Source organism: Exophiala aquamarina, assembly GCF_000709125.1.
Source record: "Exophiala aquamarina CBS 119918 chromosome Unknown aczIA-supercont1.16, whole genome shotgun sequence".
Taxonomy (NCBI): Eukaryota; Fungi; Ascomycota; class Eurotiomycetes; order Chaetothyriales; family Herpotrichiellaceae; genus Exophiala; species Exophiala aquamarina.
This window is the reverse complement of record NW_013550572.1, coordinates 384,631-407,490: the sequence shown is the minus strand read 5'-3', so window position 1 is coordinate 407,490 and position 22,860 is coordinate 384,631. Positions and strand designations below refer to the sequence as shown.

The 22,860-nt window shown below is 50.6% G+C and overlaps 7 protein-coding genes across 7 annotated transcripts; 3 read left to right on the top strand and 4 right to left on the bottom strand.

Annotated features, from left to right (window-relative positions):
* Positions 1 to 891: 891 nt before the first annotated feature.
* On the top strand, positions 892 to 2,247 carry A1O9_11203 (uncharacterized protein; the record flags this gene model as incomplete). The annotated part of the gene is made up of 1 exon (XM_013399922.1): positions 892 to 2,247. A coding segment is annotated over one exon (1,356 nt), but the record flags the coding sequence as incomplete, so codon positions are not given.
* A 5,407-nt stretch (positions 2,248 to 7,654) lies between these two features.
* On the bottom strand, positions 7,655 to 8,101 carry A1O9_11202 (uncharacterized protein; the record flags this gene model as incomplete). The annotated part of the gene is made up of 1 exon (XM_013399921.1): positions 7,655 to 8,101. One exon carries the CDS (start codon positions 8,099 to 8,101, stop codon positions 7,655 to 7,657), a length of 447 nt encoding a protein of 148 aa, XP_013255375.1.
* A 1,199-nt stretch (positions 8,102 to 9,300) lies between these two features.
* Positions 9,301 to 11,009, top strand: A1O9_11201 (NADPH oxidase; the record flags this gene model as incomplete). Its single annotated transcript, XM_013399920.1, has 2 exons — positions 9,301 to 9,393; positions 9,450 to 11,009. The coding sequence occupies 2 exons, from the start codon at positions 9,301 to 9,303 to the stop codon at positions 11,007 to 11,009; spliced, it is 1,653 nt and encodes a 550-aa protein (XP_013255374.1).
* Positions 11,010 to 14,259: 3,250 nt separating this feature from the next.
* On the bottom strand, positions 14,260 to 16,722 carry A1O9_11200 (uncharacterized protein; the record flags this gene model as incomplete). Its single annotated transcript, XM_013399919.1, has 1 exon — positions 14,260 to 16,722. The coding sequence occupies one exon, from the start codon at positions 16,720 to 16,722 to the stop codon at positions 14,260 to 14,262; it is 2,463 nt and encodes an 820-aa protein (XP_013255373.1).
* A 1,095-nt stretch (positions 16,723 to 17,817) lies between these two features.
* On the bottom strand, positions 17,818 to 18,408 carry A1O9_11199 (uncharacterized protein; the record flags this gene model as incomplete). Its single annotated transcript, XM_013399918.1, has 1 exon — positions 17,818 to 18,408. The coding sequence occupies one exon, from the start codon at positions 18,406 to 18,408 to the stop codon at positions 17,818 to 17,820; it is 591 nt and encodes a 196-aa protein (XP_013255372.1).
* Positions 18,409 to 19,298: 890 nt separating this feature from the next.
* A1O9_11198 (uncharacterized protein) lies at positions 19,299 to 20,665 on the bottom strand (the record flags this gene model as incomplete). The annotated part of the gene is made up of 2 exons (XM_013399917.1): positions 19,299 to 20,358; positions 20,481 to 20,665. The coding sequence occupies 2 exons, from the start codon at positions 20,663 to 20,665 to the stop codon at positions 19,299 to 19,301; spliced, it is 1,245 nt and encodes a 414-aa protein (XP_013255371.1).
* A 1,237-nt stretch (positions 20,666 to 21,902) lies between these two features.
* Positions 21,903 to 22,763, top strand: A1O9_11197 (uncharacterized protein; the record flags this gene model as incomplete). The annotated part of the gene is made up of 1 exon (XM_013399916.1): positions 21,903 to 22,763. One exon carries the CDS (start codon positions 21,903 to 21,905, stop codon positions 22,761 to 22,763), a length of 861 nt encoding a protein of 286 aa, XP_013255370.1.
* Between the last annotated feature and the right edge of the window lie 97 nt (positions 22,764 to 22,860).

Below are 22,860 nucleotides of genomic sequence, written 5' to 3'. Positions count from 1 at the left end.
CACCTGCTAGGCACTCAGGTTGGTGGGCGGCAGCAGCGAAAGCCGGGAAGCATGGCAAGCCTGGGAGAGCCATCCTTGTCTCGCTGGCTGTCGCCCTGCCGTTAGTGGACCGTGGTGAAATGCAATTGTGCAGATTTCCATGCTCTGTCCCCACAGGCCGAACGATGGGCATGCCGCATCACCCACCAGAGCCATCACCGATCTCCCATGCCCGCTTCCATCTCGATATCTACGAGGTACACGACCACCATTGCCACCCCAATGCCCATGGCCATGCCCATACAAATTGCAATTCCCATCCATTTCTCCCTCGTCCACGCGTCATTCCACCATCCAACTTGGAATTGTCGATGCAGATACCCTCGTCCTCTTTTCCCTTCTTTCCTCAAAAGACCCTTTCTCTGCCCTTCCCTTTCCCTTATCCTCGACGCTCCTACATCTTACTGGCATCACGATCCTCAGGGTCGCGGAATCCATATCCTCCCACCACGTTGTGATCTATCCCTGTTCATGCATCCCAAGCACGCTGATCACCTCACCTCACCACTCTTCCGCTACGATCCTTCACTGTTGATCATCACCCCCAGAGGCGTCAAGCGCGTCCTCAACCAGGTGACAACTCAAGGGTCTGACTGACTACTATCACTACCAAGTCACCAAGTCACCAAGTCACCAATTCCATCAGTGCCATATCGCTTTCGTTACCACTATCATTCTCTTCGTCCTCGGTCAACCAACCGATCTCTGAGACTTTCTCGTTTTGACCCATTCTCCCAGGCGTATGTGCGACCTGCTCTATCAACCTTCAGTGGCTATCATCTAACCAGCTTCCAGTCGCTCTCAGACCGGCATTTTGTACCTCAGCGGCTTCGCTCGCTGGGTGTGAGGTTGACACATCCCACAATGGATGTGCAAAGACAACTGAGAGAAGCACCTTTCTTCTCAATCCTCAACGACAACGACTCGCCTTCTTTCGCCATTCGTTCCAGAATCTCGCCTCCAGATCCTGACAAGGCTTCATCTGCAGCCCTCAATCCGACCTCAGAGTCGACCTCTCCTTGCCCGCGCCCTGCTAAACAAGCACGTCCAGATCTGATCCGCCAGAACCATTATTCTCGATCCTCGTCCCTCTCATCCGCTGGGTCTCCTCCATTGCTTCGCTTTTCTTCGAATTCGAGCATGGATTCCTCACCATCCCCCATCACTCCGACGTATATGTACAATGACAACAATCTCCCCTCCTTTGACCCGTTGACGCGCCAAGACTTGGTCGGCTATCTACCTTCTCCCACCACCATCACACCGTTTCTTGATCAACAGCTTATGCTCGCTACTCCCATGATGCCAGATCATTTCTCGGCCAAACACTGCCCTCCCACTCTGCATACCGCTCAATATCCAACCGTTCCTGCTTCTATCAATCCGGGCTTTCACCATATCCCCACTCCCACCTCTTCTAGTTCCTCTGTCCCACCTCCAGCCGCAGGCCCTGCCGACGCGGCTTCTTGTACCCCTCCTGTGAAGATTCAATCCAAGACATCTCCTACCACATCATCTGGACCTACACCTGGCAAGAAAAACAAATATCCTTGCCCATACGCACAGGCTCATAGTTGCACCGCCACCTTCACAACATCGGGTCACGCAGCGCGTCACGGCAAGAAGCACACTGGCGAGAAAGGTGTTCACTGCCCCATCTGCAACAAAGCCTTCACACGCAAAGACAACATGAAGCAGCACGAGCGCACCCACAAAGGTTCCAATGCTGAGCCCAGCGGCCAAAACTCCGCCAGCCGCCGCTCTAAAGCATCAGTTACCAAGGCCGCTCAAAGAGCCAGACAAGCCCAAAAGGACGATACCATGCATCCAGATCGGAGTCGACGGTCGAGTCTGATCCATTCGCCTCTGTCCGAGATTACGTCCTTGGCCCCGCCTACCACAGAGACATCCATGAGCACCGAGAGTTCATTGGCAACGAACTTCTATCCAGAAGCCCCACAGCTGCTTATGCCCATCCAAACTATTCCCGAAACACTATCACCCAACACCATCTATCCACCTCTGAATGAGGATTTGTTGAATCAACAAGGCCCTCTGCTTCCCCTACCACAGCGAGGCTTGGATAAATCCGAGGAATTTCTCATGAATGGTGGCCTACAAATGCCATCCTTGGTCAGAGGCTTTTCTGATCTGGACACTCTCGCCCAAGTTGCCGAGAGTTTTGATCCGTATTACGCTGTTCCCCAGAATCTATGATCATACCACACATCTCTTTTCACTTCTTCCGTCGCCTCGACTACAACGCCTCAACGGATTACTTGGACCTTTTTCATAGCATGGCGTTCACGGCAATCGATAAATACAGGTGTTTACGCCCGCACACGAAATTTGGTTTCATGCAGCGCCTGTCATCACTCTTAATCTGGCGAAATGACAGGCAACCTTGTCCTCCAACGCACTATCAGCTTATATTCTTACCTTCCACCAACTAGGGAAAATCCAAACATATCCCAGTAGACGATGGGACGAGAGCCTTTGACGATTTTACGGCCTTTCTTTCTGATTTAGGGATTTAAAACACATATCGATAATACCCACCACGCTACACTACTCCTCCCCACCTCGAATACAGACTATGATACCCTGGATGGATTGGATTGGATTGGATTGGATTCTATTTTGCCCTGCATTGAACCCGGCCTTGATCTCTGAATGTAATTAACCTTTTGACAAACTAGCACTGGCCATGCGTTATGGCTTGATCCGAGGTTTGGGAGAATGATGAGCCGTGGGTTGTGAACCTAATTTGGTTGGCCATCTCGGGATATTGGATGGTTTCTGAGGATTGAGAAACTGCCCGTAGCAGAAGTCCATACATGGGGCCATTCCAAAGGAGATGAGCTGGTGCACTTGTGCAATGGTCTTCCCTGCCTTGGAAAGAATCGTTCTGAAATCAAGCCAATAAACGAAGAACCATCATTAGCCCAGTTGCGTCAGGTCGTATCGCAACTCCCAAATCTCGCAAATGAGAGTAAAAACAATACAAGAAAATGTAAAATCAACTGGCATTTCAAGTCTCTGTTCGCCCCATATATTATTTACCCATGGCTAGACATTGACCCTCCGTATTTCGGCAGTATGTACGGAGTATTCAATCCTCATGCAGGGCCTTCCCATTCCATTTGATGCCACGTGCGGGGTGGGGCCACCCAGGGACGTACGCCTACTTATTTCAGTGGCTGAACACCGACAGCAAGCAGCCGAGCGGGTAATCAGCCGGATATTGCGCCATGAAGTGAAAGACATATAGATGTGGAGCTTGTTACTGCCTGTCTTGTACCTAGATGTACGTCTCTCTCTCGCGGGTGAGTTGGGGCGTGCGGGTGATGATGACATGCGTGCTGATAAGCATTGTCGTTGGTGGTGGTGACAGCAGCTGAACGTGTATATAGATCCTAAAGTAGAAGCGCAATATCAATATTACGATCGACATATCCGTACCGTCTAAAGACGCGAGGCTCCAGGGACTCGGCTCTATCGACCGCGGTCGTATCTAGAATCCTTCCAAAGCATGTCATCGCAAGGATACCGGCTATTCCGTACCTTGGTGGAGAGTATGTACTCCGTATCCTGCGCCCTCTCGTTCCTCCTTGACAGCCTGATTTGCCTAGTTTTCTTTATCGCTCGGTAGAATCATTTTGGCTAGAGACGAATCTTTACTCGTGACCCGCATGATCTGATTTGCACATCAAAGCGCCAAATGCTTCCGCGCAAGGCGATATTGATCTGAGAGTTGCATCCAGCGCCAAATGAACGGGAGAAATACATAGTACTGGACCCGAAGGGCGCACACTCACGCCCTTGGTCTCCTTCCCACCGCATGCAATCGGCGTGGAGCATTTTGTGTTGCCTTGGCCGGCGATGGATCGCACATTCAGGAGACAACCCCGGGTTGACAGTGTCCCATAAGTTTCAGTACGAACGACACGGCCATGTACAGAGCGGCAGCTATGATTGAGGAAATGCTTTTCTCCATGACATAAAGAAATGTGCTAAAAGAGCCCAGACATGAATCATGAAACCAAGATAAAAGAACGTCGTGCTAAGGTGGACTTAGTCACCCAGCTATGAGCCATGTGACATGATGCCCACCAAGCTATTCACAAATGTGAGTGAGTGAATGAATGAATGCTGAAATATCAAATCTCGTGGATATTCTCTTGGAAACTTGGGGCCCCATCTTTTATTTGATGGTTTATTGAATCTTCCGACTTCGTCTACTCCTGCGAACCGACAGCTCTCAGGATTCCGGCCCCAGGAACGGAGGAGCATCTCAAACTCTCAATCAATCGCACACAATGGCAATGCATTGAAGTATCTCGGCCGGAGCACGAGGAGATGGATGCTTTTCTAGTACCAAAAAGGGTGGGAAGGCTATAATTTCGATATATAGTACGGTCAGTCCTTTATATATGGAGAAGAGAGGCGTTTATAAATTTAAGAAACCTCGTTACTATCTAAAAAAGCGTTGCACAGTTAGTTCTAGAATACCTACTTACCTATTAGCACCAATAGATACCCGTACTAAACTTTTTTTACCTGCGCTACGGCCTAAGCTTTGTTGTATCCTCATATTGCTTATGTAATATACAGAGAGGCCTATTCCGTGACAGAATATACGACGTACAGGGATCGCCAGGGCGAAAGGCGATTACTGAGTGCTATTCGCGAATAGATACCATTCGGTTTTCAATTGGAACATTAGACGAAAGGTTCATGATTTCATTACTTCACTACCTAAGGGCGTGTGCGCCATATAGGCGTAGTGAGTAACGATTCCTTTTCGGCCTCCTTTTCAGAGGTACAACTAGGACTAAACTAGTTCCCCCTTAAGCTAAAGGATCAGCTATAACTTCGGGGCGGCTTGCCAGGCAATAGATTCGTAATCCCTTGAGGATTGCTCAAGGAGACTAGAATCTCGTACGAATGTATAAGGATATCTTGGACCTATGAGCTGAATGCTCGTTAGGAGGCCTTCCTTGGCCTTTCCTAACATTGAATTATAGGAAGTTGGCTTTAATTGTAGTCGGCACAAGTGACAAAACTAAACTTTTCAGTAAAGAATGTAGTTGATGAAATCGCTCTCCCTTGTCAGTATGACTTTCAGACTTGGGCGCTTTGTCGCTGTGATAAAGCGTAAGGCTAGGTTTTTGAGTTCCTCTCATCTGAGTCATCTCTCCTTTTGTATACATACACTAGAGCTTCTCAGCGACACGAAACAGCAGGGATTTGACTCTGCAACGCAGACCATGAACTGAGTCATCTGAAAATCGAGAGATTTCACTGTGAACGCTGGAACGCCGGGACTTGAAAGTGCGAGTGGATCTTATGGATCGTGGCCTGCTGAGGTCTCCCCTTGCGCCCTGGAAGGCCTCTAGCGGTGTGCCCTGTCTGACAGCAATGGCGTCTCTCAGGTGAGGATCATCGTTTACCATGTTCCGTAATGGCGAGGCACGTCCTCCAAAAGGACGAGCCGGGTTGTCTCTTGGGGAGGTATTATTGCTCAACGAGCTTAGAGAAGCAGTTGATGTCCTGGTAAATCTCGGTGAATGAGACACCTTTTGAACCTGCACAGGTTGGAGAGGCAATGACAGTGCTGAAAATATCGGTGATCTGGCTAAGAAATCTTGAGAAAAGGCAGAGCTCGGATCACTCGCGTTCGAGCGCGGCTGATTGTTGGGTCTGCTCTCTTGAGCTAGAAAATGAGTTTTGTGTGTCCCACGTAAACTACTGTTTGAAGATCGGAGGGCTAAGTCTCTCCCGATATTCCTCGCAAGTAAATGAATATCGGGGTGAGTGGATGATTGAGCTGTGCTTCCAAACGATAAATCTGCCAGACTAAGCGGAGCTGGGCGGTCCCGGTAATGCTGAGAGGATGCGGATGTGCTAGGAGCTTTGCAGCTCCGCGCTGTCGTCCGCTTTGGAGTATCTCTGACGCAATGCACTGGACAACATCCACTGCAAGAGACTGGTACAGTCTGGCTTTCCACTTCATCATCTGTTGGCTCGAGTCGCCTACTCGCTCGAGCTGGCCCCGTTTTTGCAGCTGCCAGGCGTTCATCCGATATTGGCTTTGAGCCTTTGGTGGTGTGGCCATCGAAACTATATGTGCCGGAGCTGAGACTCCCTGAATATGGACTGACGTGCTCCACGGATTGGTGGCTTTGACTTGGAAGCTCATGGGCTTTGTGGCCATCTCGACTACTTAATGAGTAAGTTGATGAGCGTGATGAAAGTGTCCCATTGACGTCCGGGATATAATAAGGTGATAAGTTTTCTATGTTGATATCTTTTCGAGCTGAATACCTCCTGTCATTACTTTGAAATAGAGGTGAACTTCTGGATGATCTCGTTGGGGGTTTGAGATGAATCTCAATCTCTTCGAAGTTTCCCTCGTCGGTGGCACCTGCCGTCGCATCCACAAGAGAACCTTTCCTCGAATGTCTCTCGCCGACTATGTTGAGGGGATTATCTCTGTTCGAGGGAATGATAGCCTCATCCTCGTGGCTTGTCTGAACTTGACAATCAATATAACCAGTTTCTTTAGAATGATGCCCATCAGCGACAACATGGCGGGCGCTGGAGCCTACGGGTTTCCTGTGGATGCGATATGCCCCATACTTAAGCGGTTTCACTTCACGCGGCGTTTGGAGATAATCAGGTTCGTAAGAAATCGAAGAGAGTTGAGCCATATCGATTGTAAGTTCCACGTCTAGAAGAGCTGCTAGGGTTTGCAACGAACCAAAAAATAATAATCAACCCGAGAAATACGAGGGAAAATTGAGCTTTGAGTACGGAGACATGGCCTAGGATAGTACACAGAGAGGCCCAGATATGGTCACTATTCGCCCTGACTCACTTTCTGGCAAGGTCTCCACTCTCCTCCCTTCAACCTCGTGTACTCCTGATAGGACAAGGATCGACCACAATTTACCGCTACTGAGTCTATTCTAGATCTCAGCCTAGTGTGTTGTGGTGCTAGACTAGCGACTAGTGGTAGTGCACGCTTGACAACTCTGTAACTCGTCTTCCTCATGGCCCCAAATAGCCCCGAGGGCCTTAGATAACAAACGCGCCAAACAGTGAATACAACGCTAATCAGGGGGTGGCATAACGCGCAGGTGCTAGCGTTTAGAAGTTTATTGGTTTAAAATTGGATCTGTGGTGCGAAGTGGCGTGCTTGTATGGACCAGTATTTGCATTGCAAGGGACGGTACGGGGTACTCAATCATATGAGAACGCGGAAAGGATTGTACCCGAGCATGATTTTGGACCCATCCAAGGACTAATAATGCAGCATACTTACATCCTTCTAGTCTATTGGGTTGGATACAACCTTCAACGGCGGCTGCCAACGTCGTCAAAGGCTGCTAGTGAAGTGGACACGCGTGAATTGACCTGAAATCAACGAGCATATGTACAAGTTTTTAATCAATCGTGGAAGCTAGCTTGTACATCTTTTCCAGCGCTTCTGCATCCTTGCAGCTCGCCGCAGACACTAACGCAGCAAGGCTGAATCAGAGTCCTCCCGCCCTACGAGATGGCCAACATCCACAAGGTCCTCCTCGTAAGAGACAACTCATGGTGACCGGTGCTAAACAGCACCTGTCGGCTGCCGCGTTCTGTTCCCTTGCGTCGCCGTCGTCCATGGCTGAGGACAAACAATTTCTTCGTTGTAGAAAGCCGATAGCCAGACCACCATTCCAACCAGGTAGAAAAAAGCTGCATTGGTCCCCTGATACATCAACGCACAAGCGAGGCAGCTTATCGGGTATATCAACAATCGTGCTTCAATGCTGCTATGCCAAGTTGTATGGGCCATCACTCCGAGCGGCCATTCCCAAGCCAGGCCTAGGAGGGCGAGAAGAATGTTGAAAATCTGCAGTATTGGGGCTGGTTTGACAGCTCCATCGAAGTTTTTCGTGGTAAAGTCCCAGAAGATTTGCGGCCAGATGCAGCACTCGATGCTGGCTATGAGTTGATAGCTAGAGGCTGTGAGTATGAGAAGGCGAGCCCAGTGGTTCTTCACTAATTTACCCATATCCGTCAGTTTGAAGAGTCCGCAATGCGGTCTCTGTCTTTGCGGCGGTTGATCAGAGGCTAGAAAGCTGTCGATATATGGTCACCATTGACCGCTGGCGCTGTGCAACACTCTATGAGCTTCCTTTTTCGTCACGATGGGGAGAGTGACTCCGACTGTGCGGATACTTCATGATTTCAAATCTCGAGAGCTGAACAGCTCTTGGACGCACATAGCTTGGTCTATAGTGCTATCTATTGTAAGGCGTGCCTCCTACCTAGCTTATCTGCGTAATCCCGTAGCATGATTCGTAGACTCGAGACGAAGATAGGTTAGAACTATACACGCCTCCGTACTAATATTTATATCCAATCAAAGTCTTGCGGTGATCAAGGTGTTGGGGGCCAACCAAACCTAGAAGGCCGGCGTCAAAGCTAGTCCCACACTCCCTGGTCTTCCACACCAACCATGTAACTGGGGCGCCTTATGGCTGTGAGCGTAGTGGGCGGTACGTAGGGCCTGGACAGCGGTCCTCGTGGGAACAACCATTGCAGAACCCTAAACCCTCGCGCGTGTACTACTGCAGCCAAGCGGATCAGTTTTTCGTGCGCTGTGTGCCTGAAAAGGCCCGTTCCCTGTGGTCCTTCCGTGGCCGATGGATAACCCTTTTTTTCTTGGCCTTTTGTGTATTTTCCCGCAGCCTGCAGATATATCGCCAACTTTCAGGGTTCATGCATAAAAATTGTGCAAGTGTACTCTTTAGCTAATTTTCTACGCATACACCGAGTTTGAACGTAATCGCGGCTCCTCAGGTGAACACAACTCCTTCCTTGAGGGGGTGTCAGAAAAGGCCAAGAAAGAGGGTCCCACGTTGGCCACGGAAGGAATACGGAGTATGGGACTAAATCGATATAGCCCGTGATGCTGCATTGGCCCGCCTGAGATAGCGCATCTCACACTTAGCCTACCCGTACGAGTACTCGTAAGTCGTCGCAGAGGCTATGCACGTGCTTTTGCTTGCCTGCCGTAGAGGGCTATCCGCTGTGTCGGCGCTTGAGAGGAGCATACAATGGAGCACAAAGTGCAGGCCGTTGGACACTTGAAACCCGCACCGCCCCAGTTTTTATCAGTGGCAGCATCACCATAAATTACAGTATCACTCCCAGCCTTCCCATGTGGTATGAGCAACAGCAGCTGCTGCTACTACTGCCATGCCAGGTATGAAGATGATGCAGCGACTGACATTTCGAAATCTAGCTTTCCACATTCTCTTCTGGGGCTTACACTGGGGACTGTTCGCTTATGGATGGTACGTCAATCACTATCTCTATCCGTATACTCATAGTGACAAGAACTTTCCAGGAAAAAGCAGCAGGATGACGCAAGACTTGCACCTCTCAACGAGCTGCAGTATTCAATATGGATATCTCGAGGGTCGGGCCTAGTGCTCTCTCTGGATGCATTATTGCTTCCACTGCCTATGTGTCGCAATATCTTGACATTCCTTCGACCGCGACTGAGGTCCTTCCTCGATGACCCGCAATGGATACACAGGCAAATTGCGTACGCCACCTTATCTTTCACTATCATCCACGTTAGCTGCCACTACATCAACTTCTTCAACGTTGAGCGGCTGCAAGTCCGGCCAGAAGCAGCTGTACAGATTCACTATACTCAAGCTGGTGGCATTACCGGTCATATTATGCTTGTTTGTATGTACTTCATGTATACAACTGCTCATCATCGTGTTCGGCAGCAATCGTATGAAACGTTCTGGTACACGCACCATTTATTTATACCGTTCTTCCTCGCCCTTTATACTCATGCAACCGGGTGCTTCGTGCGCGACACTGTCGAACCTTTCTCGCCCTTCGCGGGGGATGATTTCTGGGCCCACTGTCTTGGGTATCAAGGCTTTAGGTGGGAGCTTTTCGGTGGTTTTTTCTACCTCGTCGAACGGCTCTACCGTGAAATCCGGTCGAGGCGAGAAACAAAGCTCTATAGACTCATTAAACACCCGTACGACACCATCGAGCTACAGTTTAAGAAACCATCGATGCAGTATAAGCCCGGCCAGTGGCTCTTCATCAACGTCCCAGAAGTGTCAAAATATCAGTGGCATCCTTTTACAATAACTTCATGTCCCCACGACGACTATATTTCGATTCACGTACGACAGGTGGGTGATTGGACCAAATCTCTCGCAAATCTACTTGGCTGCGGTCCAGCCCAAGGAAAAGAATTCGAGAATCTGGACCCGCTGGCAACATATTATGTGGCTCTATCGGCTGGACAGACGCTTCCGCGAATCAGGATCGATGGGCCGTATGGAGCTCCGGCAGAAGACGTCCTACAGAACGACATCGCGGTGCTGATAGGCACGGGCATTGGTATTTCACCTTGGGCCTCAGTGCTCAAGAACATCTGGCACCTGCGTGCTTCTGCTCGGCCGCCGAGGCGACTGAAGCGAGTCGAACTCGTCTGGGTGTGTAGAGAGACTACAGCTTTCGAGTGGTTCAAAACCCTATTATCGTCGCTCGAAGCACAGTCTGCCGCGGCCGCGGCCGCTTCCCATCGCTCGGTGCCCGAGTTCCTACGATATCGCATCCACCTCACGGCGAAGCTAGACCATGAAAGTGCGACCAACATCTATCTGAATTCCATAGAGCAAGGGCAAGAAATCGATCCGTTGACAGGCCTGCGAACCAGCACCAGTTTTGGCCGTCCTGACTTCAAGCGCATTCTTGCTACCATCAGAGACGATGCCATTGCTGACTTGAAGCTGCAGAGAAGGAAGACGCTTAAGAATCTCACAATTGGCTGCTATTACTGTGGACCCCCTGCGCTAGCCGCCAGTGTTGAAACGACATGCTCTGAGCTGTCGAAGAAGAGCCGGGTAAGATTTAAGTTTTGGAAAGAACATTTTTAGAAGAGAGAGTACTAGACTGGTTGATGGGGGCCTCGCTTTATAAACCGAGTCAACTACTATATATATGTACGGAGTACCTCCTGTGTATTTGAAGCATCATTGATCTACACGCGCCCCACCGCGTCCATCTCGACCCAGTTCTTCACTAGTTGACGGCGCCCCAGATCTGGTCATCATCATTTACCATGCCATAATTTTCCAGGACTTCAGGCTCTGAAGCACCCTTTGACCCGAAATGTGAAGGAAATACTGGGCTCATAGGTGTGGAAGATGTGTAAAGACTCGAGGGAAGCTGTAAGGCAACGAACTTGAACTCCGATTGGTTGCTGTAGGCGCTTTGGTTGTAGGGAGAACATTTGTTGTCGTGATGGGTTGAGTGCAAGGGTGAGATTTCTGCATCGTTATCATCCACATGTTCACAGGCGATAGAATGCCACGACCCAGGTAGCAATGCAGAATTGGGCTGTTGCAAAACTTCCTCAGACGAAGACTGTCGTGGGGAGTTTTCGTGTGACATTGACATTGGGGATGGGAGGCTGAATCGGACCTGTCTTTGACATGAGTGATACGATCGCTCGCGAAATGAAGGGATCGGGCCCGTGATTTGTTCGCTCTGTTGCGGTTTGACTTGAATGCCTCTGGGCTGAGCAAGCGGGTGGGTTTCGAGAGCTTGGTCTGAGATGATCGGCAATCCGTTGCCATCGTCGTGAAGGTCGTGCACAAGGGTCATTCCAGACAATGCGGAAGATCTCTGGGCCCCTGTACGGCCTACAGAGTAAGGTCTCTCAATCCGAGGATGCGATGAACTGGTTCTGTGTTGCTGTCGGTGAATGCGATAACTTTCTGATGGTTGCCGCAGAGTAGCTTTGTTGATGTGACCGGGGTAAGATAATGGTTCTGACAAAACCGCTGCATCCTGACCGTGCAGAGATTCCCGTAAACCCAGACGATACCCATCGGCAACCGCATATAATATTGTCAAGTCCTCGAGACTGTGTGCTCTGTCTCTCTCAAGCACAGCCTCATCCACAGTTAAATTTCTCGCCGCCTTCAGTTGGTGGTGTGACCGCCAGATCTTTGATTTGACCTTCAGCACCAATGCCTCGAGCCTCTCGGACACCCAAGTTGACCATCTGAGAGTCATCAATGCGTTTTTGAAGTCCCCTAGTTTCGGCTCCGAGCTTTCTGGGCCAGAGAAGATGTCGAAATAAGACCATAATTTCCTGCGCGGCTTCCGCCTCCTCAAGAATGCAATGATAGCAACAACAAGTACCCAGGCCAGATATGCAAATACAATACCGAGAATCTCGAATTTCAACCTGGATCTATCGCTTGTAGCTCCAGCCGAGAACGGTGGAATTGGAGCACGCGCTTCAGCAGACATGACGGTACACACGTACACACATCGACATCAATGTTCAGATTGAGAATATGTTGAAGACTAATAAGGGGAGCATCGGGTTTAGTACCTACTACTGGGAGCCTTGCTCCTCTATCGTGCTAGAGCCCAGATTAGCAATTAGTTAAAGGCCCGGGGGTTATTCGTTTATTCTTAGCCCACCACGAGGCGATGTACTTCCAAACAAGTGGCTGTGTGTACCAAACCCTTTTCAATCCCTTTTCCAATCACCAAGACCCCACTCGTAAACAGGGGCTATATTGGGCTAATTACCTTTTAGAGTGGTCTATTTCGCTTCCTGTTATTGCTAAGTATGCAAGTCGAAGACCCGACTTGCAAATTCGGGCTAGATGGTACGAAGTACACTGGATTCTCCGACTTCCCGGTATAGAACTTGCTTCGAAGCTCAGAGATATGCAGGCAGCAGAAGTGGGTGGATATGGCAAAAATGGATCAACCAGCACGACACATCTGGTGTCTTGTTCCATCCATTTTCCGTGATCTTGATTGACATGCAGTGGCGAGATCTCAGCCTTGGTCGCGCTTGTGATCGCGGTGGACTTTCAGTATGCATAGGAATGCGAGATAGAGTAGGGTTATGATGATGCCCAGACGAGAACCAGCAACCAAGATCTGGGGAATGGAGTTACAAACGGGTCCGCAAAGCAAAGAGAATGGAATGAGTTTTGCATTATGGCGGGATTCTACAGTACATCATGGTAACGTCGAGGGGACTTGTCCCACATGAGGTTCCTGGACTCTTGCCTCTTTCAACCCCCCAAGGCAACATTCCTCTTCTCAGTTCGCACTTTGAGAGCCGCTTGTTTGCGGAGACTTTGTACTTGGAGCTTGGTGATTGGGCTGAAGGACTCGGCCGCGGGAAGGTAAACTTTGAACTTACAGTACAGTAGCAGGCTCAGATGCCCACAAAGTTTATGTACAAGGCATCAAACAACTCCAATACGGAAGATTGAACATAAATTTGTGCATGGGAGTGAAAAGTTTGGGCTGTGCTTCTAAAGAGAATTGCAGCACTTGCTAGGGGACTGGTGCCCCCCAACGTGAAGGAATTCAAGGGCCAAGAAACGAGGTCTCGGGCTCCCGTTGGGTACCAAGTCATGTAGTTAGGATCTTGGGTACATAGTAGCCTGGCCGCCTAAATCTGGTTGTGGAAGGTCAGGGGCTTGGCTAGACCAAAACACTAGACATGGTTCACAGTTAGGATTTCGTGTGGCAGACAGGACGTGACAAGTCTGTCATTCATTTAGGGTCTAAGAAGGCGGTTATTTATGCTGAAATGACAGCGATCTGTTGGTTATGGCTAGGAGCTTAAATACATGGGCCCTCCTAAAGTATAGCTATATATACTACTGCATACAGGGTGCATGAAGATAGCTATATTAAAAGTAGTCTACTAAGCAAATTTTAGTTCAAATTCACGTGGGCCGCGCTAAGCCTCGAGCGCCGACCGCCACGCCAAGCCTCTAAATACAACTAGCGTCATGGTATCCGTGAAATATCCTGTCAGTCAATCATTCATTACTATCTCACAGTTATTTTACTAAGTGGACTGACACGTTCAAATCCTATACACAGTACCTCTGGTCCAAGGACCAACCGCAATGGCAGGCGGCAGCGATTAGTTTGACCCGAGCCGCCGGAAGTTCATGGTGCTATTAATACCTCATTTAACGCCGTAAGTCGTACACCAGCGACTTGGATGAAAAGGTTGTGAGCCTAGATAGACAATTCGCGTTATCCAACACATGCCATAGCGACGACTATATTTAGTAGATGCGGTCTTTAGCATCAGATCATGTTGCAATCAATGCACCTGATCCATAAATCACTTCAACCAGATTGGTCTGCCCTCCTGGATTCAAGAACCAAATCCACCCTCTTGATAGGATGCAGCAGCATTCCAGGAAGGCACATCCTGCCCTCGCCTGCCATTTCCTCCTGCTCACCTCCTACATTATGGAACTTCATTCCCAGCCATCGATGCCAAAGCACCTCGGGAAACCCTGCGTTATAATACCATGTCGTCCCGCGGAAGTTGTGTTCACGGTCGCCGAACACGCTCGTCCGCGCTCCGCCTGTCGCACCGTTCCGTCCTGCATTCAGGACGGCTTGCAGATACTTGGTCGGCCATTTCCGATCAATGTACTCTGGGTGAGGCGCATAGACGACTTTCAGTCCATGGTGCAAGGCACAAGATGCAGGCCACATCTCCGAGAACATGGTGTGTTTCTTAATTGATGTTTCGCGATGCATGGTTGTAAGTAATTTTCTTGATAGTCGGCTTGCAGTAATAATCGCAGTGCGCCGTGGTGGTTGGCCTCGTGTCTTATTATAGCCCGTGGTATCTTCTGTGAGAAGCCATGTAGTGCCGTCAGGGTCGAAAAGAGGGTTGAACGTGATCAGGTCGGCATCCTCGCCAACGCCCCAGGTGTACTTGTCCTTTTCAAAGGAGGTAGGTGGTTGAGGATCGCCCTCAAAGGCAACATCGTCATCAAGAGGTCGCTCAGGTCCCCAGACAGGTCGATCACCCTGTTGCCTCACCGCGCCAGCTACAGAATCGTCCTTGTCTCGATTGAGAGAGCTCCATAGGTTGTTCACGCTATTGGTGCCATGTTCCGTCTGAATACGGACCATTTGACTGAAATCTTCCCAGGTGTCATGCTCCGAGGGTACAAAGAATCGGCTATTCCTCTCCCACAGCAACTTTCTAGGCTGAGCCTTAGCCCACTTGCTGACACTGTCGAACAAATGGTACCAATGATGTGTGGTACGGATGTCCATCTCCCAGTTCCAGAAAAAATCAAATTCTGGGTGTCGATATGCGAAATATTGCATCGGCATGAAAGTGCTTCGATATACACCGTGAACAGGGAGGTCTCGCATCCAAGTTTCTTCCAGACCACCGTACATCAAGTGCATCTGACGTTCATTCCACAACGTTCCCATGCCACTGAACTCTTCCGGTAATGATTCTCGAAGAACCCTTTCATAGGTCTCGTCATCTGAGAAGATTGGCAATTCGTTGTCCTTGACTTGAATGAGGAAATGGAGCATAAATTCGCCCCCTGACAGCATGGCCAATTCCGAAATGAGTGATCGAAGATAGATTTTGTCTTCGGGAGTATAGTTATAGTCCTTCCAAGTCCGGATTATAACTGCAGTTCGACCTAGTTTCTCGGACCCAGTCTTTGGTTTGGTCTTGGATTGGCCGGCGCCGTTTGATGCCATTGCCGCAAAATCTGATGGTTCATGTTCATCTCTCTTCTGCATGATTCCGAGTTGCATTGCCCGGAAGGTGTCCGGCTGGGCTGGTGGTAATTCCTTGAACCGGTGTTGGTTCGATAACAGACATCGCTTCTGGACTTGGAGCCATTTGACACTCCTCCAATCAACCTCAGGGCTTTCAGACCACACCAGATCGGCTCCATCCCTCTCACCTTCTAGTTGGGCGCCGCTACCACCTCGGTTCAAGCTGTAGCCCAGCCCATAAGGCCCCAATCGACCAAACCGATCATAACAGATGTCATTCCGAAGACCGAGCAACTGAGCCGAACCCATTGCCATGTCCGGGAATCCTCGAGGAATACCTTCGTAAATCCGAACCCGCGGAATGGAAATGGTATTTCCAGCATCAAGATAGCAGTCCACCTTCTCACCGTACTTGGATATGTACTCGGGGGAGGTATAGTTGGGATAAGGATCGAACAACTTGCTGGGTTGTAATGCGCGCTTCTGATGCTCTCTCGCGGCCTCACTTTCGCGTAGTTCTTCGGAAACGTTGAAGTTATCCGCTGGCATTTCGTCTTCATTGCGGGGATATTCAGGGACATTCAGGGCGGCAGATACTAGAGATCGCACTCCACCATAATATCTCTCGAGGAAAGGGAAACTCTCCCACGGGGGCGGTTTTGGTTTAACCTTCTCTTGTTGAATTGCAACTTGGACTTCTTTGTCTGCATTCCAACTTAACTGCACGAGGGAGAATATGAAGATGAGCAAGGTCGCGGCGACTCCCAGACAGAGCCAGCGCATGATGGACCGAGGCAGGCGGCTAAGAATCGCAGGGGGTGAGGATCGATTGGATGTGTAGGCGTTGTTTACGACGATAGGTTTGTACATATCGGAGGGGGAGCGAGAAGAGTCGGCGGAGGGAGTGTCTTCGTCAATGGCATGGTCATCGTCGTTGGTGCGGAAAAGTGCTTCCTTCTCGACGTCTGATTCTCCTCGACTGCGTATCCTAGAAGTGGAAGTGGTTGTATCAAGTCCGAGGGATGAACTCCGCTGCCAGACCATTGTTATTGATAAGCCGGTGGACGCAGTCCGGGCACATTATTGATGTTCCTCCACGTCTTATTTATACAGATTCACCCATGCGACCACGGGCGCCACAGCGCAGACTGATTATATTTGCTACTGGTAAAGTGGATGTAGCAGGAGAGATTTTTGATAGATTGCGAAATGAGGCAGGTATCCGCAAGACTCTCTTTGGGACTGGAGCAGAGGGATCGATCGACGGATTAGCCTCGCTGTACCACTGGGATGGGGTGGGGGGGGGGGGGAGGTCAAGTCTTGCTGTGCGGTGGTCTCCAGGCGAGATATGGATACAGGATCAAACAAAATATATGTACAGGATATGAACATGCGAATATGTGCGCAGATCGAAAGGCGAGAAGTGCCAAAAGGAACAAAGAGTGGTGCAAAAGCGCCCCCCGGTAACTAATTATTAGGCGAAGTGAGGTACTTGTAGTGGTTGTGGTTAGAGGCGCAGGAGCACAAATCCTGGAATCAACAAAATGCGGGTGGAGACTCGGGACGAGAGCGAGGAAGGTGCCGCCTGCAACAGCAACAACAGCAACAACAGCAACAGCAAATCGAGACAGCAGGTCCATCTTTCCATCCTTCCCTCCTTCCTTCGTCCCTTCCACGCCTCGGCGCGCTTGGCAGACGCGAACACGGGTCGCCGCTTCCGTTTCCTCTGGCCAGTGAAAAGGGGCCGAGGGGTCGTGTCCTCGCGCTGGCCTGGTCGTTGTCGCACTGCTTGATACATACTACGTACATATTACGATGTTACTCGGTATCTGATTCAGACCATCTCTCACCAGTTGGCAGTATGTTACTGCCAGTCACTCATGGGGCTCTTAAAAAGCCTTACACTTCCAGACACACGCGCACCTGGTCGGGAGTAACAATGACGTTTTGGACGAACCCACGGACTGCGTCTGACACAGTGTCAATGCATTGTGTCTACAGTATCTGCTGTGTCTCCAGCCTCGCCGTCTCTTTCAGACACCGGGTGGGCACGCACTGACACCGTCTACCATAACCGTAGGCAGCCCCAGATTTACGGGGGCCAAATCTCCAACAGTATATATCATTCGAGGCAGTTTACTAAGCATCGTTTCCACTTGACGGCAAGCCATCGACGCCACGGCCCAGATCTTCCTTAAGGACCTGTCCACCAATCTCCAGCTTCTGCGAGTCTTGAAGCACAAAGATCATGCGTGCCCACTCGGTCTGACTGGGATTGTTCCATGCATGCATCGTGGCTCTTTGCACCGCCACATCTCCCCGCTGCATCAGCTTCTTCTCTCCACTGTCCAAGACCAACTCGATACTGCCTTCCAGCACAATCCCGTAGTCGATGCTCTGGGTCCGGTGCATCATGCACTCATATCCTGGTGCAAAGTCCACCACGCGGCATACTGTGCCGTTGGAGTTGACCAGGCCTAATTTACCCGAGGCCATGAGATTGTCGTGCGCCTGGATATCCTTGTCCTCATTGAGGTTGGCTGGGAATTCCGAGGTTGTATAGACAACATTGAATGCCATCTGATCTCCATCGTAGATCGACCATTTGGCCGGTCGGCTTTCCTGCACTATTGCCTTGCCTTCCTTATCGTGTCCCACAAGATGTGCTGTCAGTCCTGGAAGGCTTGTGGCAAGCTGCCCTGGATTCGGTGGGCGGGATTGCGAAGACATCTCAGGTAGAAAGGGGATGTATAATGTTCTAGACGTAGCCTGAAGCTGAGAGTGGTCGAGGCAGAAGCAAGCTCGTAATGGAAGGGGATCAGGTCTGCTAAATATATATCCTCTCTAGGAAGCGCGGTGCGAGGATGTACGAGCGCGAAAGCCAGCACAACCCGAATCGTTAATCTTTCCTCGTACTCACGTACAACCTTCGAGTCCGAATCAATAGGTATATATTAGATCAGGGAAGATGGAGGTCTGTTCGACGTTACAACCAAATCCTCGGATCCGATGTGTCCCCTCGGTATGTGAGCTACCATGTTCTCTCAGTCCCTCCTACCCCACCAATCTCCGCATGGAAGCTTTGAATGGCGTTACAGGATAATGACGCTCAGTTACCATACTTTTGATGTCCGGCCTGTTACATGTATATACTATGTCGCACCAGCTTCAAGTATTGATGGAGACGTCAATTTGAGCCAGATTTGTCCCTCTTCGACCCCACCTTGTAACAAGGTTGGTCTACTGGCGCTGTTCTCAAAGTCTTTTCACAAGACCATCTTGAATTCAGGATCCCTATCATCGCCATACCCAATATACTTGTCATACTTGCCACTGGCCTTGTCTCGGTTGATCTTTGCGCAGTACAAGACATTCAGCAGTACCCTAGTACAACTGTGAGCTAATATTCGAGCCATATGGAGAGCAGAGGGAAGCTTACGCAAACCATGCATATACCAATAACCCAAGAACGATAGTATGGGACTTATGGTATTGTGGTGCCTCAGACTTGGGATAAATGAACGCAGAAACAAATCCTCCACAATTTGCGATGGCCAGCTGAAGGCTGTGATCCTTGTTAGAACTGCGAGAACCCAGCATTTGAGATACTTGAAGCACACTTAGCCTGAGGTGGTTGCACGCTTGTAGTGACCGGCGGAATTGTTTGAATTCCACACAAGCACAGGAGGCACACTCGCATAAAGGCCTGTCGCCATCAAGAAGGTCATCCCATATTTGGTGTGATTGTCATGCTGGTCGACATTGGCAATCGCGGCATATCCGATAATGGCCAGCGGGAGAACAGCAAGCATGACAGTTCCTCGAAGCTTCAGTCTGTCTGATGCGAATGCCACCGCGACCGTGACCACCGCTGCTACGGCGTACGGGATGACCGACCATAATTGCGCCTGATTGGCGGTATATCCCAAGCCATTAATGATCGTCGGCAAGATGAGTCCAAATGAATAGAGCCCAGATAGAATCGCGAAATACGCCGTGGCGCTGAGCCACAATTGCACGTTGAGCACTCCACGCTTGACTTCTGACCAGCGGAACTTCTCCACTCCTTCAGACTCATGGCCGTCTGGGAGGTGTGCCGAAGTGTCGTTGCGGAGTCTCTTCTTTGCAAATTCTCTTTCTTCGGCAGTTAGAAACCATGCAGTTCCCACGTCGTTTGGAAGGAGGAAGTACGCCGCGACACCAGCGACGAAGGTGAGAATCCCTTCGATTATCATGATCCATCTCCATCCTTCATCAATCGAGCCCACAGGGCCAATGGATGAGAGACCACGTGCAAGGAGCCCACCAAATGCGCCTGCCAGGGATGCACTTGTGTAGAACAGGCCAATCCGAAGCGCCATCTCCCCCCGAGTATAAATCGAGCTGAGGAAAAGTACCATACCCGGCAATAAGCCCCCTTCTGTCAGACCAAGCAAGGCCCTTACTGTAAGAAACGAAGCATAATTGCGAATGAATCCCAAACACATGCCGACAATCCCCCAAGCTGCTGTCAACACGGCGAGCCATAGCCTGGGCTGAAACTTCTTTAACACCAGATTGGAAGGCAGCTCTGCGGCGATGTAGAAAGCGAAGAAGATGGCCAGGCCGTTGGCATATTGGGCATTGTCCACCCCAATGTTCTTCTCGAGACCGAGAATTTTGGCATTTCCAACATTGGTCCTGTCGAGAAAGGAACAAAGAAAAAGCACTGCAAGAACAGGAAGAACCCTACACAGGAGTCGCAGTGTGAGAATGAAGACTTATTCGACAACAGCCAGGCTTGCTATTTAGATGGCACATACCTTGTATCGAGCTTGAACAACAGCTTTCTCGTCAGCGCTTTAATGCGAGCATCGTCGTCGGCAGGCGAGATGGAATCAGCCTTATCAGGTCCATGCCCGTACTCATTTTGAGTTTCCTCTGCCTTTTCGGCATCTGGCTCAAGATGGACCTTGTTCTCAGGGTCCCTGGTCGGAATGGTTGCCATGGCTTGGGACGAGGCGTGGCAACTCTGGGCACACCGGATTGTATGGACGACGGGTGACACTGGAGCACTGCCAAGGGCACCGATGTCTGTAGGCTTTCGGGCACTTGCAGGTTTCCAAGACCAACGAGTCGCGGGATATCACGCGTGTCCAAGAAAAGACTTTAAAGTCTTGGTACCCCAGTATTCTGAGACTCTAGTTCTAGATCCCAAAGTACTTTAGAAGCCCGAGGAAAAACCAAAAGTGTCTGCCAAAAGGAGGGGAACTCGAGGTCCAAATATGTAGGATTTTTGTCGCACGTAGTTGGGCTACCCCGGAATACACGGCTCAACATATTGTCGACCGATTTCCTCTTTACGGGGTCCTGTCGCTGGGTTAATAATAATCACCTCCTCAAAAGGTTGCAATCGGCGGTTGAATTACTGAGGGGACTCCAGAATCCCCAGGGAAATCGGCGTCTGGATGAGGGTGTCTGGAGAGCTAAGCGGCCAGCTACCGAGTACGCCCCTAATTGACCAGCATGGCTGAGGTAGGGGAAATGCCAATCATACCAATCAGACTCGGATTTAGTGAAACTCTCTGGAGATCATCTGGAGATACGGGAACGAGCCAATGACCAAGATGACGTTAGATACCACCACACCAGACCCTCTGAGCAGGGGAGGGCCCTGGGGATAGAAGAATCTCCGTCGGCGCCAGTTGCGGTAGAAATGGAGACCGGCGTGATGTGCCGGCTCTTGATTTTGCCGAGGCAGCCCTGAGCGTGTGTTTGCAGCTTTGTTTGCACGCACTTCAACTTTATGTCTTAACCAACATCTCAGGACATATTGATATCACCGCTGGAGCATGTAAAGCTACGGCCAGTAGGCTTACCCACCAGTCCCAAAGATACTCCAGACAAGCACAAGCTTCCGCTCCACCAAGGCCGATCCCCATTGATGACATTCAACGACCCAGTCAAGCCACGTGAGGAAGCCCGGCCATCGGAGAAGAGTCCAGGGCAAAAAGTAGCGGCATATCAAAAAGGTACGGGTCTTGTCCAATGCTAAACAGACTGTCCCACATAGAGCCCTTGTAACCAAGGCTGTGGCCCCCTTTCCCCATTCCAATCATTCTTTCAACTCCTCATCGCTCTTCCCGAGGATCCCTCGCTCACAGTACAACACAGGCCGCAGCCTGCACGACCTCAAATTCCACGAACAACGGGCACCAAAGTTCAAAAAGCAGAGCGCCGCCGACATGTCGAAACTCTCACCGACACTCAAAGCGCTGATCAACGCGACACACGCAAAGCCCGATATGCTACGGGCACCGCCCAACATCCGCAAGACGTTCTCGCGTATCGCCGAGTCGGCGGCGCGCAAGAACGTCGGACTACCGGCATGGGTCACCATCTCAGCCGCGACGACGATGACACTGAACTCCCCGTCATCTCTCGTCGAGCTCTACCACTACACCCAGTCGCTCCCCAACGCCCCACCGGGGCCCCAGGCGATCGAACTGATCCGCGAAGTCGGGCTGAAATGCATATCCTTCAACGGGATCCCGCGCTCGATCAACTGCCTGGGCGCGTTCCGCGAGGGCCTGCCCCAGGACGTGTTCAAGCAGGTCCAGCCGCCGCCGTCGCGACAGCTCACGCCGCAAAACCTGCAGGACCGCCTGAAAAACGGGTGGAACCTGTGGGCGTCGGTGTACTACCCGTTCGAGCACAAGCTGTACGACAAGCTGGCAGCCTCGCACCCGAACCTGCCCGTGCACATCCTCAACGCGCACTACGGCACGCTGCTCGCAAACCCGCCCACCCCCGAGACGTCTGTGAATGTCGGGCGCGTCTTGACTTCCCTTGTCGCCATTTCGTGCTTACGGTCCCAGACCGGCGTCGGCCCACAGGTCGTCAGCCACTGCTTTGGGCTGCGTAAGGCGTTCGAGGATGGCTCCGCCGAGAAGGACGTCGAGGGCGGCGAGTGGCTCGCCACCGACGAGGGCAACCAGTGGATCCTAAACGCCGTCGACGAGATTGTCCAAGCCTTGAGCGAGGGCGCCGGCACCACCTTCGCTCCCGGCTACAAGGCGGCTGATACGCCCAGGGCCAAGTTGTAGCGCGCTTGCACCTATCCCCGATTAGAGCATGGACAAAGTTCATCGGCAAATTCATTTGCTCAAAAAGCATCTAGATATATAGATTCGGAGCTCAAAC